We start from the raw sequence: 14485 nt of genomic DNA, 5'->3' as shown, positions 1-14485 counted from the left end.
GATTTTTGAAGTGCAAAAAAATACTTCCAATTAATTTAGTATTTGCTTTATTGTCTTCAACAAGTAGTTGTATGACTCTCTTCCTTAATGTACAGCCGCACTCCGGGAAGCCGTCAAGCCTCACCCACAGAGATCGCAGAGCGTGTTGGCCCCAACCCTAATGCCACTGAAGGCCTAGGGCAGCTTCCTAACCCGGCAGGCCACAAGCCCCTGACAGACGAATTTGCTAGCCCTGAAAGCCAAAACTTGGATGGCATGGAACAAGTTGGCCTTGATTCATTACAATTTGATTATCCTGGCAACCAGCTACAAATGGATTCCTCAGGAGCCGGCGTCGGGCTGTTTGACTACAACACCCAGCAGCAGGTTAGAATCATTCCTTCACAGCGCTGGATTCCGTGACTATATCCCAACAGATTCTCTTCCGGTTATGTTGCTCACTGTAGACTTTTCAGGGTCAGGTATTCATATTGAAAGACGTGTATATGTGTACAACCAGTCCTCATTTATCCTGCGTACCGCAAACCGCCGTCGGATGTGTGTGTATTTTCATTAGTACATGGCCACCTAGTGGCTTCCTCTTGCTAGAGAAGTTAAGGCGTTGAAAATACTGATATGTTGAAGGTGAATATTTCCTGAAACCATGTGCAACGGCCATGCACCGGGGGGAGAGCCCGGGATCAGTGTTTTATTAAACACAACAAAATGGATCGAACATTGGGTTTTGTTGTTTTTGGAGCCGAGTATAATATATGCATTTCTGAATTAATTTATTTGTGTACGAATTAGCAGAGCGACCACTTATGATTTACGGAAAAATAAGCATTTTACTGCATAAGATGAGAACTGCAGGTTTTCAATTGCAAAGTATGCAAAAATATTACTAATAAAACCACTTAGTTTGGCTCCGGAGAACTTGTTATTGTGCTCCATGTAGCAATATTATACCTTCCCAGCTATATTACTGTATTGTGAAAAGCTTTTCTGTACTAACCTCTAAAGTCTATACCCGGGCTGACAGGTTTTCAGGATATCCCTGTTTCAGCACAGGTGATGCAGTCATTGACTGAGCCACTGATTGAGTCAGCTGTGTTGAAGCAGAGATGCTGAAAACCAGACCTGTTGGTGGCCCTTGGGGACTGGAGTTGGGCACTCCTGGTCTACATGCTATAAAAACCTTCTTCAAAAATAAACGATTTATAAAAGGAGAGACCCACAGAAGGACAGTGTCATTTTCCCACGCATTTTGTGTTCTGGAAACTGAATAGATTTTTGCTGCTTTCATGTACTCTGTGTTTGCTCCTTGTGCAGCTCTTCCAGCGGCCCAATGCTCTCACTGTACAGCAGTTAACAGCAGCCGCACAGCAGCATCAGCAGCAATATGCACTGGCAGCAGCAGCAGCTCAGCAGCAACACATGGGTAAGCGTTCATCACCGTGATACCCATGGCAGGCGCAGTGATAATGTGCACGGCCTGCAAAATGGCTTGAACACACCCTTATTTATTTTTGTGTTTTTTGGGGTCTAGGCGCTATTTGTTTTACAGTGGGAGAAAAATACATTTCTTTTGGGGATTGTAGTGTAGCTATTTTTTTTTTCTTTCAATATCAACTGTCAGCTGAATTACTTCAATTAAAGAGATATTACTTCAATATTTCGTTTTGTCTTCAAGTAAATGTCGAGTTCTGCTTCGTTAACAAAATATGAAGACTGGTGAGGAAAGTGCTTTCCTATTCTGCTTATCTTTTTCTTTATGTTCAGGTTTCCGTACCTGGTTAGTGTTACTCGGCCCTCATTGTATAGTGTGCCAGTTATTCAAAGGGATTTCTTTTACTTACAGCGGGTGTGTTTTCAGCAGGCCTCGCTCCAGCTGCCTTTATGCCAAACCCATATATCATCAGCACCGGTCACCCTGGCACAGATCCATACACAGCGGCTGGGTTAGCTGCAACGTTGGCAGGTACGTTGTACAAACACCGAGCTTTATTTCATTTTGCCGTATGCTTTTGTGGAAACAAAAAAATATCTGAAATCGTACATTTGCATGTTTACATGGTTACGTAGTACGTGAGGTTCAAAAAGACGTGTGCCCATGAAGTTCAACTTATGTTCAATTTAGATACTTCTCCTATAATTGTAATTACAGTATTTTGATCCAGAGGAAGGCAAACAAGAAACCCCAGTGAAACATCAGCCAATGAGGTCTCATAAGGGGAAAAATAAGTACTGAATTTAGTTATTTCTCTAGGTATTTTAATGGACCTTTTAACTAGAATGTGAGGTTTCGGCTGCGAATTTTAATTGGTCACATGCAAAATGTATCTTCTATTAGCTGGATTTGATCTGGTGTAAGCTTCGTAGCTAAACTGAATTTCACAGCTTCTTTCTGGGAAAATCCTGATGACGTGTTTTTGGGGTAAACAATATATAAACTATTTTATTTATTTTTTGCGTGTGCCTATGGTTTTTATGTTCAGATAAATCTGTAAGGGAGGGTACTATTTTAGCTATTGGTCTATAGGCTTTTTCAGTAAGTGGTAGCCCAATAATTTGAAAGGATCGTGCTACTCCATATTATTTTTTATTTATTTTTTGAGGGGTGAACTATCTGTAAAATATGGCCCTTTTACAGACGAGACAACGAGTATTCTAAAGCTTGCCTTATATTAGCCTGGTTACGTGCTGGGTGTAACCTGACTAGCTTAAGGCAAGTTTAAAGTTTAAAACATTTCTGCATTGACTAATGACCCATCGGATTAACACAGCAGGGGTCCCTGGCAGTCCCATTCAGTTTGAATGGGACTGCCAGGGACCCCCGCTGTTAATCTGATGGGCCATTAGTCAATGCAGAAATGCCTTAAATTTGCCTTAAACTAGACCCAGTATGTACCCAGCATGTACCTGGGTCTTTTTGGCGATTTGCCACTGGTTTGTGTTAGAATAACCGTTGGCACTACAGTAGGTTCATTTAGGACGAATGAAGTTAATCAAAATATATGTATGTATGTTTTTGGTAACCGTGACTTTCATCCTATTTATAGTTCAACCTCACTTGTTATAGGTCATATAAAAGAGCTATAAAAAGCTGTTTTTAAAGTGTATTTTTTTCAAATATATATGTAAAACGCCGTATTTACTTTCCAGTGAGCCGTGTTGAAAGTGAATGTGTCAGTATACAGGCATATATCAACGTATGACCTTTTCGTTCCCATTTGGCTCATCAGCATATCATTTTCAAGAGTTCATGTTTAATGCCGCAGGGAAAATAAACTCATTCTGGAAACAGTTCGTAAAACATCACTGCTTCAGATAATATGGAGAATAAAAAAATATTGGCTATGCTGATGAGCTGAACGTGTGCGCTTGCTATTATTTTTTTGACGGACATAGAAACCTAATTCCTTTTCATACTGTTTGAAAAATAGTACAGCAGTTTCACTTGGTTTTTAGGTCCTGGAGTTGTGCCTCCACAATATTATGGCGTTCCTTGGGGAGTGTACCCAGCGGGTTTATTTCAGCAACAAGCTGCGGCGGCGGCGGCTGCTGCATCTGCAGCAAATAATACAGCAAACCAGCAAGCTGCAACGCAAGCATCACAGGCACAGCAGCAGGTAATTTCAATGCCGGGAGCCTCCAGGAATAACATGAGATATTCTGGCGTAATAAAGCATTGTCTCATTCAAGCCAGTTTGTATGGAAGAGTGAAAAAAGAAAAACAAAGCTGCAGTCCCTTCCTCCACCCCATTTTTAAATTTGTTTTTAATAAACTGGACATAGTTCTGCCGATAGGACCTCCCCGTCACCACCTTATTTCCTGAGATGCGTAACTTTTCTCAAACGTACCGTTAGAATGAACGTTAAACCAAAGACAACTTCCGGTATCATCCAAAAGAAGCCGCACAGACTTCCTATTGGCCCATGGGAGTGAGGGTTGGGTATGAACGTAAGTCTGTCATCATATGTGATTAGAAGTGTCAACAAAATGCAATTTTGATGACGATACAATATGTATGGTATGTTTCATCTTGGTTTATGTGCCAACATTGACACAATGGAGGGCAGTTGTATGAATGGTTGGTCAATTTCCCACGACCTAGCAGAGCTCCGTACAGTCTGCAGTGGTTTTAACAGAGCTTAGTAAGGGACTTGTTTTCTTGGTGTATTTTACAGTTTCTTACCAACTATTCTGGTTTTACTCGTAGCGTACGATGTACAAAGTTTCATTGACGTTCATGCATGTTGTATATGTTAATGAATTATTGTAAACATAAAACCGTTGGCAAATGTTAAAAAGCTGAAGTGACCTTAGCGTGTATAGTCTGGAAAAGCAGGTGTGTAGAAATGGTAAAAGGGGAAGGTCTCTTACTTTTTAAAACGTGAAATGATATTTAACACACACAGTTGGCCCATTTTCCCATCTGCTATAAATCCGCAGAACCTAATGTGTTTGATCGTTGCTATCTTTAACATTTAGGATGGCCGTATGTCTATCCCAATAATTTTTTCATTCCCTTGCAATATTGGCCCGAACCACCTCCTGTTGAAGCTATTTCAAGAATCCGCAACTCTTTCCGTGAAGAACTTCCTCACATTTCCGTGAGCCGGTCATCCTCCAGCCTCAGCGCAGGACCTCCTTGTTCTAGCACCTTTTCTCTGTAAAAAGTGCTTCCTTCCTGTACCATGCTGGAACCCTTGATATATCTGAAAGTTTAAATCCTATCCGCAGTCTTCCATCTCTCCTTCAAGTTGGGCATGTTAAGTTCCTTTATTCTCTCCTGGTTTTTTTTATTGAGTTTTTAGGTCCAAAGCGGCAATCCCGGCTATAATACATATAGAATTTCTTTAAGAAATTCCGAACCATAGGGTCTATCAGACCCTGATCCCCATGATTTTCAGCTCCGGGGGGGACTCCTTGATTACCGGGGAAGTTACTGGTGTTACTTCCTGGTTTCTCCGTGGGATTTAAATGGGTGTCTTAATTGGAAGCTGCCGTTTCCTGTGGGACCTGCGAGATTCGGCAGACATTTTGTTTTCACTACTATGAGAATTAAAAACGATAACTTCACTATTGCTTATTTCTCGGTTGCCAAAAATAACAATAGTTGCGCTCTAAAGGACCCTCTGGTTCAAACTGTATAAAAATAAAATAAAAGCAGCTGGGATGGCGTTTTTAACCATTAAAATAGTACATTTTAAAATCAACAAAGGAGCAACCCGGTGCTCAACAGGCTCCCCTTATTAATGATATCCATTACTGTGATTTATACATGTTCTTCTCGACAGTGCTACGAACATAGGTAAGATCACTCCATGCAATCCATTCATAAAACAGTGTATTTTATCCACAGGTTATGCGTGCTGCCGCCAATCAGCGTCCTCTTACACCTAATCAGGGACAACAAGGGCAACATGCAGAGTCGCTCGCCGCTGCTGCTGCAGCAAATTCGGCTCTGGCATTTGGACAGGGCCTTGCTACCAGCATGTCAGGTATTGTGATTGTTCTCAGTGCCTTCTGTTATTGCACATGTGTGTTTCTTCATTGAAATGTTAATGCCCCAGCTCCACTTTTGAAGCGCATATTTGATTTGCAGTAAACCTATTCAGGACATTTGTTATTTTGAGTGTGTATCTGTTCTAATAAATACTGTACATTTTGTATGGTTTTGCCAAAGACCTGGTGCTTTATATCACCTGCTTGTACTATTTTATTGTGGTTGGCACACAGACAGTTTAGATCTTAATGGACTTATTATGTATGTATGGCCAAAAAAGAAGTGTGCGCACTCCATGGTGTAAAAACGTAGAAAACCATTTTAATACAGACCATGGTTAAAATAAATACACTAACAAAGGTAGTGTCTGTTTATGTTGAAAAGAATTCTCGGTCACCAGCTAAATCCATCTTAGATGGTTGAGGAATGGGTCCCTTCTCGTGTTATGGCAGTAAAGTGTATTGAAGCATACTCCTACATACTAATTTCTATGTAGATATACCCAAATAATTTACTTGGCATTCAGCATTCCAGTTTGCTGTAAATGTGTATATTTGGAATTTGTAAAGGCAGATCTAAGTTCCAAGATATCATTTTCCCTCTACCACATGACGCTTGCCTGGGTCCACACCAAGACAAATAATCCACAGGTCACCTGCTGGGTTTCTTCTTTCTTGAAGCGTCAAAATCCACTCCCAACTCAATTGAAATCCAATCTGAAACAACCCCGTAGACCCATTTGTCAAATATTGGTGCTCTCTCCAAAACAGATGGTGATGCACCAACATGGTCCGTCCCACAATAGCATAGACTGTAACCTGCTAACGTCTGTTGTTTTTTCTTGTGTGCTTTCTGCAGAGGGTTACATATAAATCGAGGCAAAGCATTATAATGATGGATGTGGTACTGGCACATCTGATCTTTTTTGGATGTTGTACAGTGTGTATATGAATTTTTTGTGTGTTAGGCTATCAAGTCTTGGCTCCCACTGCCTATTATGATCAGAATGGTACCTTGATGGTTGGTCCTGGAGCGAGAGCTGCTCAAGTGAGATTGGTGGCTTCGACACCCCTTCTAATCAGCCCTGCTGCAGCACAGGCCGGTAAGTTACCAATCTTCACTACTCTGGTTGTTTATGAGCTGATGTATGATCTCTACATTAGGCAGAGCCTCCTTTATAATTTCTTATTTTCTTCTGTGTGTACTGCAAAGGCCATTGCATGTGAGACCTGGTTAATAAAATCTAAATATTAAGGATGTTTTTGTTAACAGGAAGACCACCAGGATCCTAAAGTAATATTTGCAGCCTAACAAGAGAGCCTTGTTTTGACAACAAGTTGTTTTGCCTTCAAAGGGTTTACGGTGTTATGCTTTACATGGTGGAAATGTATTTTTAATAAATGAGTTGTGTGGTATTGGAGGATCATTGTTGCATTGTTACATAGTAGATGAGGTTGAAAAAAGACATGTAGATCAAAGAACTCTCAACTTTAGCTCAAGCTGAGCTGATCTAGCTAGGGGTCTCTCTTCCACCAGGTGTTTGTAATATAACCCAGCCCGATTGGTGGGTGCAAATGCAACAACAAACACAGTTACATGCAAAGAGTTACTTGAAAAGATCACAGACCACTTAGCAACATTCCAGCTGAACATAACATTAACCCCTGGTTCCTAGAAAGTGCTGGAACCAGGCTTACAATACAGATTAATTATACATATGTAACCCTTCTATGGTACCCCACCCGACATGAGATTGGGGGGTACACTCCTTCTGGTCACTCTGAGTGGTCTGGGTGCTGTGACCTGCTGGTAAACAGGAGGGCTGAGGGCTCCGCGGTGTTGTGGGGAGAACCCAGGACAGGGACAGGAGGTGGTGTGGGACAGGTTACCTTGTTCTCTCAGGGTGCACAGTGCCTCCAGCAGCAGGGATCCCATGGGGTCTACAGAGGAGAGACCCCCACTGACACTCCAGTCTCCATACACAGGGACACACACAGCAGCTTCTTTTCTGTGGATCTTTATTCAGCATAGATGTGCAGACAGCATACAGCATACAGCATACAGCATGATATCACAGGCATGGTGTAATCTCTGCCTCTCTGCTCATGGCAGCTTGAATTCCCCTCCCTCCTCACCCAGGTGGGGCAGGAGGGAGAGAACTCTTCTTGGCTTGCTATCTCTCTTTCTGAAGACTAACTGATCACTAACTGAATTTGGGAATATGTCTAAATTTGAATATCCTCAGGGAGTGTCTCTAGCTTTGAATCATTACAACTCAAAGCTGGATACCGATTGGCTCACACACACATCAGGGGGTGTTCCAACCCATATCCACCCTTTGGATTAACATGCTCAAAGGTTGCTTAGGCCGCCTCTGAATATTGCTACAATACTTCAGAGCTGAAACTCACAAACAGGCCAACTGAAGGAATTAACCTTTCCACTGCCTGTTCTAACAGGACTGACAGAGGAAAGGCCCAGAATTAGCAATAGCTGCCGAAGGCCAGGCTATATACTCCCTCTGGTAAAACTCCAACCGTCCCGGCTTGGACTGCAGCAGGTATAACCCTTACCTTGCTGAGCAACACCTGTAAATTACATGAGCTGAAATGCAATAACTCCTATGCACTCCAGCTTGACAGAACGGACATACTCACTACTGCATGGACACAGATACATGGCAATACAGTGACTAACTAAACAGAACCATTTCTACTACAGCAGTAATAGAACACATGAGCCTGAATGGCTTCCTTCTGCCTCCTCTCTGACAGGAGACAAAACATTTTCAGATTGCATTGAACTCATCCCCTCATCATCACAATCCCCCCAATACACAGACCCTTCCAATTGCATATCAGGCATAACATCAGATTGTCCAATTGAAGCCAAGGGACTTCCAGGGGAAGGGGGGAAGGGGGTCAAGGGTCGCACATTGGGACTGGTGTTGGATGGGGAATGCGGGGCAGAAGGGGCAGATGACTCAGGGACTGGGGCCTCCGGTGACAAGGGGCCAGCACCAAAGTCTCTAGGGGGCACGTTCAGGGAACTCTCCCGGGAGGAGCAATGGCACAGTCCTGGGTCAAGTTCATTTTGCCCCTCCCTATGCTCTTACAGCAGCGGCTTCAGCCAGCGCCTGGGCCTGAAGGGCCTCATGGGACTTCTTCCGCTCCCTGCATGTCAGGAGGAAAGGATCAACCGGAAGGGTATTACTCACCGGAGCGGCCTGGATCTCTGGAGCTCACCCGGCCGGGCGACTCAGCGGCCATCTTAGCTCCCGGTGGCGGAGTAGCGACAGTAGAATCGATGCAGTCATCAGGGGTGTTGCCGGCCGGCACTTCTCTTGCTGACGACGCAGATACAGCTCCGCAACTTTCTGGGCTTGATACCAGCGGGGATCTGTAGACAAAACAAGCAGCTCACCGCCATCTGTAGCAGCAGGACGGATCCCAGCTGTATCAGGTACGTTGGAGGTATCGGCCGATACCTCTGTGGTGTAGCACCCTCGCTGGCAGCGTGGGTCAGATGGAAGGCACCAACAACAGTTACTGGAACTGACAGCTCCAAAGCATACTCGGGTACGGTGGAGGTAATGGTAGAGACCTCAATGATGTCATCAGCCTCTTTGCTGCTGACAGGCTTCTCAGCACACAGGCCCATTCTCTCATAGTGGAGCAAGCAAGGCAGCCTGGCAGACACAACCACCAGTGTTTGAAGTGGAAGTGCATCTGGCTCCTCACTTCCTGTTGCTCCGTGGAACACACTTAGCTCCTCCCCCTGGTAGATAGGATAGTCCAATCCAGAACAAGCAAAGGGGGAGGGGTTTGAACAGTTCCCGCACTTTCTTGCAAGCTGAAAATCAGCACAAGCTTGCAAAAAATGCAGAAATCCTTGCAGAACAGCACATGGCTTCCCTGGTAAGGCGGGAAACGCCATTTTGAGCACAAAGAGAGTCCATGCGGCCCCCAGAGGAGCTGGAGCCGCCATTTTGAGAGCACAAAATACATGACATCCCTGTAGGACCAGGAAACGCAAGATTGAACATAGTCCAGCACAGTGGGGTCTCCGTTTGCATTCAGGAGCCACAAATACATATCTGTCCCTGTAATCTTTGAGTATCACGCACCCTGGGGTAGCATCAGGGAACGCCTCACACAGGGACCGCAGTAACTCTTACTGCTGGGTGCACAGGGACCTACTGACATTTCCCATGTAGTCCCTGCCCCCTTACCTCTCTCTTCGTTGTGGGTACAGGAGGGTGGCCACACTTCCCTGGGGACGCCTCAGGTCAGTCGCCCCAACTGCAGTGCCATTAAGGGACCGCCAGCTCCCTGGTGAAGCCTCAGGGACCTGCCTCCCTTTTCTTCTTAGATGGGGTGCACAGGGGTCATAGGCGTAATCCCCAGAGTTCCCTGTCCCCCTCACTCTCCGCTGTGGGTACAGGAGGGTGGCCACACTTCCCTGGGGACGCCTCAGGTCAGTCGCCCCTGCTGCAGTGCCATTAATAGGCAGCCAGCTCCCTGGTGAAGCCTCAGGAACCGGCCCCTATTTTCTTCTTGGTAAGGTAGATGGGTGCACAGAGGTCCCTATGCAATCTTAGAGCAACCTCTGTCCCCTTGAAGGCATGTAAAGATGTACGCTCCGTGGTGCATAGCCACCAGGAATAGTCCCACAGCAAGGTCTTCTTCATTAGGGTAACCCCCCTCCCTAGGGGAGCTTCAAGGAGGGGTTCCCTCACGGCAGAGTCTATGGCTGCTGTTCTGTGCTGCATACAAAGTCTTTGAAACTGCTGCATGGTCCTCTGTCATTGAAAACCTGTCCCGTTGATAAACCTGTCCTGTCCTGGGGAGCAGTCCTCATCTTAGCAGCGCCTCCAATTGTAACCCTTCTATGGTACCCCACCCGACATGAGATTGGGGGGTACACTCCTTCTGGTCACTCTGAGTGGTCTGGGTGCTGTGACCTGCTGGTAAACAGGAGGGCTGAGGGCTCCGCGGTGTTGTGGGGAGAACCCAGGACAGGGACAGGAGGTGGTGTGGGACAGGTTACCTTGTTCTCTCAGGGTGCACAGTGCCTCCAGGAGCAGGGATCCCATGGGGTCTACAGAGGAGAGACCCCCACTGACACTCCATTCTCCATACACAGGGACACACACAGCTGCTTCTTTTCTGTGGATCTTTATTCAGCATAGATGTGCAGACAGCATACAGCATGATATCACAGGCATGGTGTAATCTCTGCCTCTCTGCTCAAGGCAGCTTGAATTCCCCTCCCTCCTCACCCAGGTGGGGCAGGAGGGAGAGAACTCTTCTTGGCTTGCTATCTCTCTCAGCTCTTTCTGAAGACTAACTGATCACTAAGGCCTCGTTCAGGGTGCCAGCTGCAGGACTCGGAGGGAGGACGGGAGGGAGGCAGTGCTGCAGTTTGCTGGGCGATCTGTGTTTATCCCCCAGCAGACTTTTCAGCGTTGGGGAGGGGGCGGGGTTACACCACTGCAGGGTAAGTATCGAGGTTGCAGTCATGAAATCATTCTGAAGAATGATTTCATTTGCTGCCTAGGTCCCAGTGACGCTGCTACAGCTCCAAAAAACGAAATTTTCGTTTATTGAAACTGTAGTCAGCTTGAACTCCTGGCTTCGGAGACAGGGCGGTTGCTACCCTGACAACCAGTATTCAAATTGAATACTTTGTTTCTCACAGCAGCACGCCCTCCCTCCGAAGCCAGCACCCTGAACGAGGCCTAACTGAATTTGGGAATATGTCTCAATTTGAATATCCTCAGGGAGTGTCTCTAGCTTTGAATCATTACAACTCAAAGCCGGATACCGATTGGCTCACACACACACATCAAAGGGTGTTCCAACCCATATCCACCCTTTGGATTAACATGCTCAAAGGTTGCTTAGGCCTGACCCTGAATATTTCTACAATACTTCAGAGCTGAAACTCACAAACAGGCCAACTGAAGGAATTAACCTTTCCACTGCCTGTTCTAACAGGACTGACAGAGGAAAGGCCCAGAATTAGCAATAGCTGCCGAAGGCCAGGCTATACATATATACACACACCATATGTATTACTGACAGGTAGGTGTAAAGGCAGGCTTGACCTTTTATTAAAAGCAGTCACATTTACCCCTACCGTCACAATCTCTTGCCCCACATGTCTCTGGAATGCCCTTCCCCTTCAATACCCGACTAGAACACCTCTCTATCCACCTTTAAGACCCACCTTAAGACACACTTGCTTAAAGAAGCATAAAAGTAGCAACGTGGCTAATACTATATACATAATACATAAAGCTTGGTCCCTGCAGACGCACCTAGCCGAATGCCCTCCTACTGTCTCTTTACGTTCTTCCTACCAATTAGATTGTAAGCTCTTCGGAGCAGGGACTCGTCCGAAATGTTAAGTTTATGCCTGAAGCACTTATTCCCATGACCTGTTATTTGTATTATTTGTTATTTATGATTGCCACATGTATTACTACTGTGTAGCACTATGTACATTAATGGCGCTATATAAATAAAGACATACATACACAACTCTTTTGTAATGTTAACAAATCTAAATTAGCTAGCCTCTCCTCATAAATCATTTTCCATCCCCTTTATTAATTTTTTTAATATTTATTTATAATCCACATTCTTATAACAGTGATCATACAACACTATCACACACTGACAGTTGAAATGATAAATACATACAATCACTAAACAAAAAATTAGATTAAAATAAAATCTAAAAACAAGTCCATCCCGAATTTAATAATCTCAATTGTCCCTCTTATTCCCATTTTGGCAGATGATTCCTCTCTCACATGTTTTCACAATATTCTATTACCAGTGACCTCTTACCATGGCCGCCAGAGAAGCTCACATTTTAACCTTGTATCAGTGGTTATATCTGAGAGTTGTTCCATCCTCATAACTTCCCATATTCTCGACTCCCATTGTCCTATAGTGGGTGCATCCAGCTTTTTCCAGTTGGCAGCGATAGTACATCTTGCTGCATTCAGCATATGTATTAACAGAGATGTCCTAATTCTGTGCACCTTGACCCCTTCCTTGTTTAGCAATAAAATACTCTGGTCTTTTGGGATTCTAATCTTGGTAATATTGAAAATCTGTTCCACTATCACATCCCCAAAACACTTTATTTTCTTACACTTCCACCAAATATGAAGCGTTGTTAGCACCTCCCCACAGACCTTATTTTGCACTGTGGCAATGTACTGTAGAGGATAAATATATTTATTTGGTATGTCTTGTCACACCAAGCCTATGGTATAGAGCAAGCATGTCAAACTCAAAAGCTAACACGGCCCAAATAAACAAGGTTTAAGTTTAGGTGGGCCGCAAAAAAACAAAAACTTAAATTTTCATAGAAACGTAGGTTTATTTAGAAAAGTACAGTATAAAAAAAAACCAATAAAATGAATGTTTTCTTCCTGACACTTGGCATCTCTGACTCTCTCTCTCTGACTCTCTCTCTCTCTCCCTGACACTCTCTCTCCCTCTCACTCACTCTCTCCGTCTCTCACTCTCCCTGACACTCACTCTCTCCCTCTCACTGACACTCTCCCTCTCACTGACACTCACTCTCTCGCTCTCTCACTCTCCCTCTCTCTGACTCTCCCTCTCTCTGACTCTCCCTCTCTCTGACACTCACTCTCTCCCTCTCCCTGACACTCACTCTCTCCCTCTCCCTGACACACTCTCTCCCTCTCCCTGACACTCACTCTCTCCCTGACACTCACCCTCTCCCTGACACTCACTCTCTCCCTCTCCCTGACACTCACTCTCTCCCTGACACTCACTCTCTCCCTCTCCCTGACACTCACTCTCTCCCTGACACTCTCTCCCTGACACTCACTCTCTCCCTCTCCCTGACTCTCTCCCTGACTCTCCCTCTCTGACTCTCCCTCTCTGACTCTCCCTCTCTGACTCTCCCTCTCTCACTCTCCCTCTTTCACTCTCCCTGACACTCTCTCTCCCTCTCCCTGACACACTCTCTCTCTCTGACACTCTCTCTCTGACACACTCTCTCTCTCTCTGACACACACTCTCTCTCTCTCTCTCTCTCTCTGACACACTCTCTCTCTCTGACACACACTCTCTCTCAGACACACTCTCTCTCTCTCTCTCTCTGACACTCTCTCTCAGACACACACACAGACACACACACAGACACAGACACACACACAGACACACACACAGACACACACACAGACACACACACACAGACACACACACACACACAGACACACACACAGACACACACACAGACACACACACAGACACACACACAGACACACACACAGACACACACACACACAGACACACACAGACACACACACACAGACACACACACACAGACACACACACACAGACACACACACACAGACACCACACACACACACAGACACCACACACACACACAGACACACACACACACAGACACACACACACACAGACACACACACACACACACAGACACACACACACACACACAGACACACACACACACAGACACACACACACAGAAACACACACACACAGACACACACACAGACACACACACAGACACACACACACACAGACACACACACACACAGACACACACACACAGACACACACACACAGACACACACACACAGACACACACACAGACACACACACAGACACACACAGACACACACAGACACACACAGACACACACAGACACACACAGACACACACACACAGACACACACACACAGACACACACACACAGACACCACACACACAGACACACACACACAGACACACACACACAGACACACACACACAGACACCACACACACACACAGACACCACACACACACACAGACACACACACACACAGACACACACACACACAGACACACACACACACACACAGACACACACACACACACACAGACACACACACACACAGACACACACACACAGAAACACACACACACAGACACA

The 14485-nt window shown here is 45.2% G+C and overlaps 1 protein-coding gene across 9 annotated transcripts in view; it reads left to right on the top strand.

Annotated features, from left to right (window-relative positions):
* Positions 1–14485, top strand: part of PUM2 (pumilio RNA binding family member 2) — a 101826-nt gene that overhangs the window by 50122 nt on the left and 37219 nt on the right. For 6 of the 9 annotated variants that reach the window (XM_075598440.1, XM_075598432.1, XM_075598439.1 and 3 more), the window contains 6 exons: positions 96–366; positions 1312–1420; positions 1841–1960; positions 3451–3611; positions 5346–5487; positions 6460–6594. In XM_075598440.1, coding sequence (XP_075454555.1) covers positions 96–366; positions 1312–1420; positions 1841–1960; positions 3451–3611; positions 5346–5487; positions 6460–6594 — 938 coding nt within the window. The remainder of the gene's footprint in view (positions 1–95; positions 367–1311; positions 1421–1840; positions 1961–3450; positions 3612–5345; positions 5488–6459; positions 6595–14485) is intronic. The other 3 variants (XM_075598437.1, XM_075598436.1, XM_075598435.1) reach the window with 3 other exon arrangements.

This window comes from Ascaphus truei, chromosome 4 (genome assembly GCF_040206685.1).
Source record: "Ascaphus truei isolate aAscTru1 chromosome 4, aAscTru1.hap1, whole genome shotgun sequence".
NCBI lineage: Eukaryota > Metazoa > Chordata > Amphibia > Anura > Ascaphidae > Ascaphus > Ascaphus truei.
This window is presented reverse-complemented; position numbering and strand designations above follow the sequence as displayed.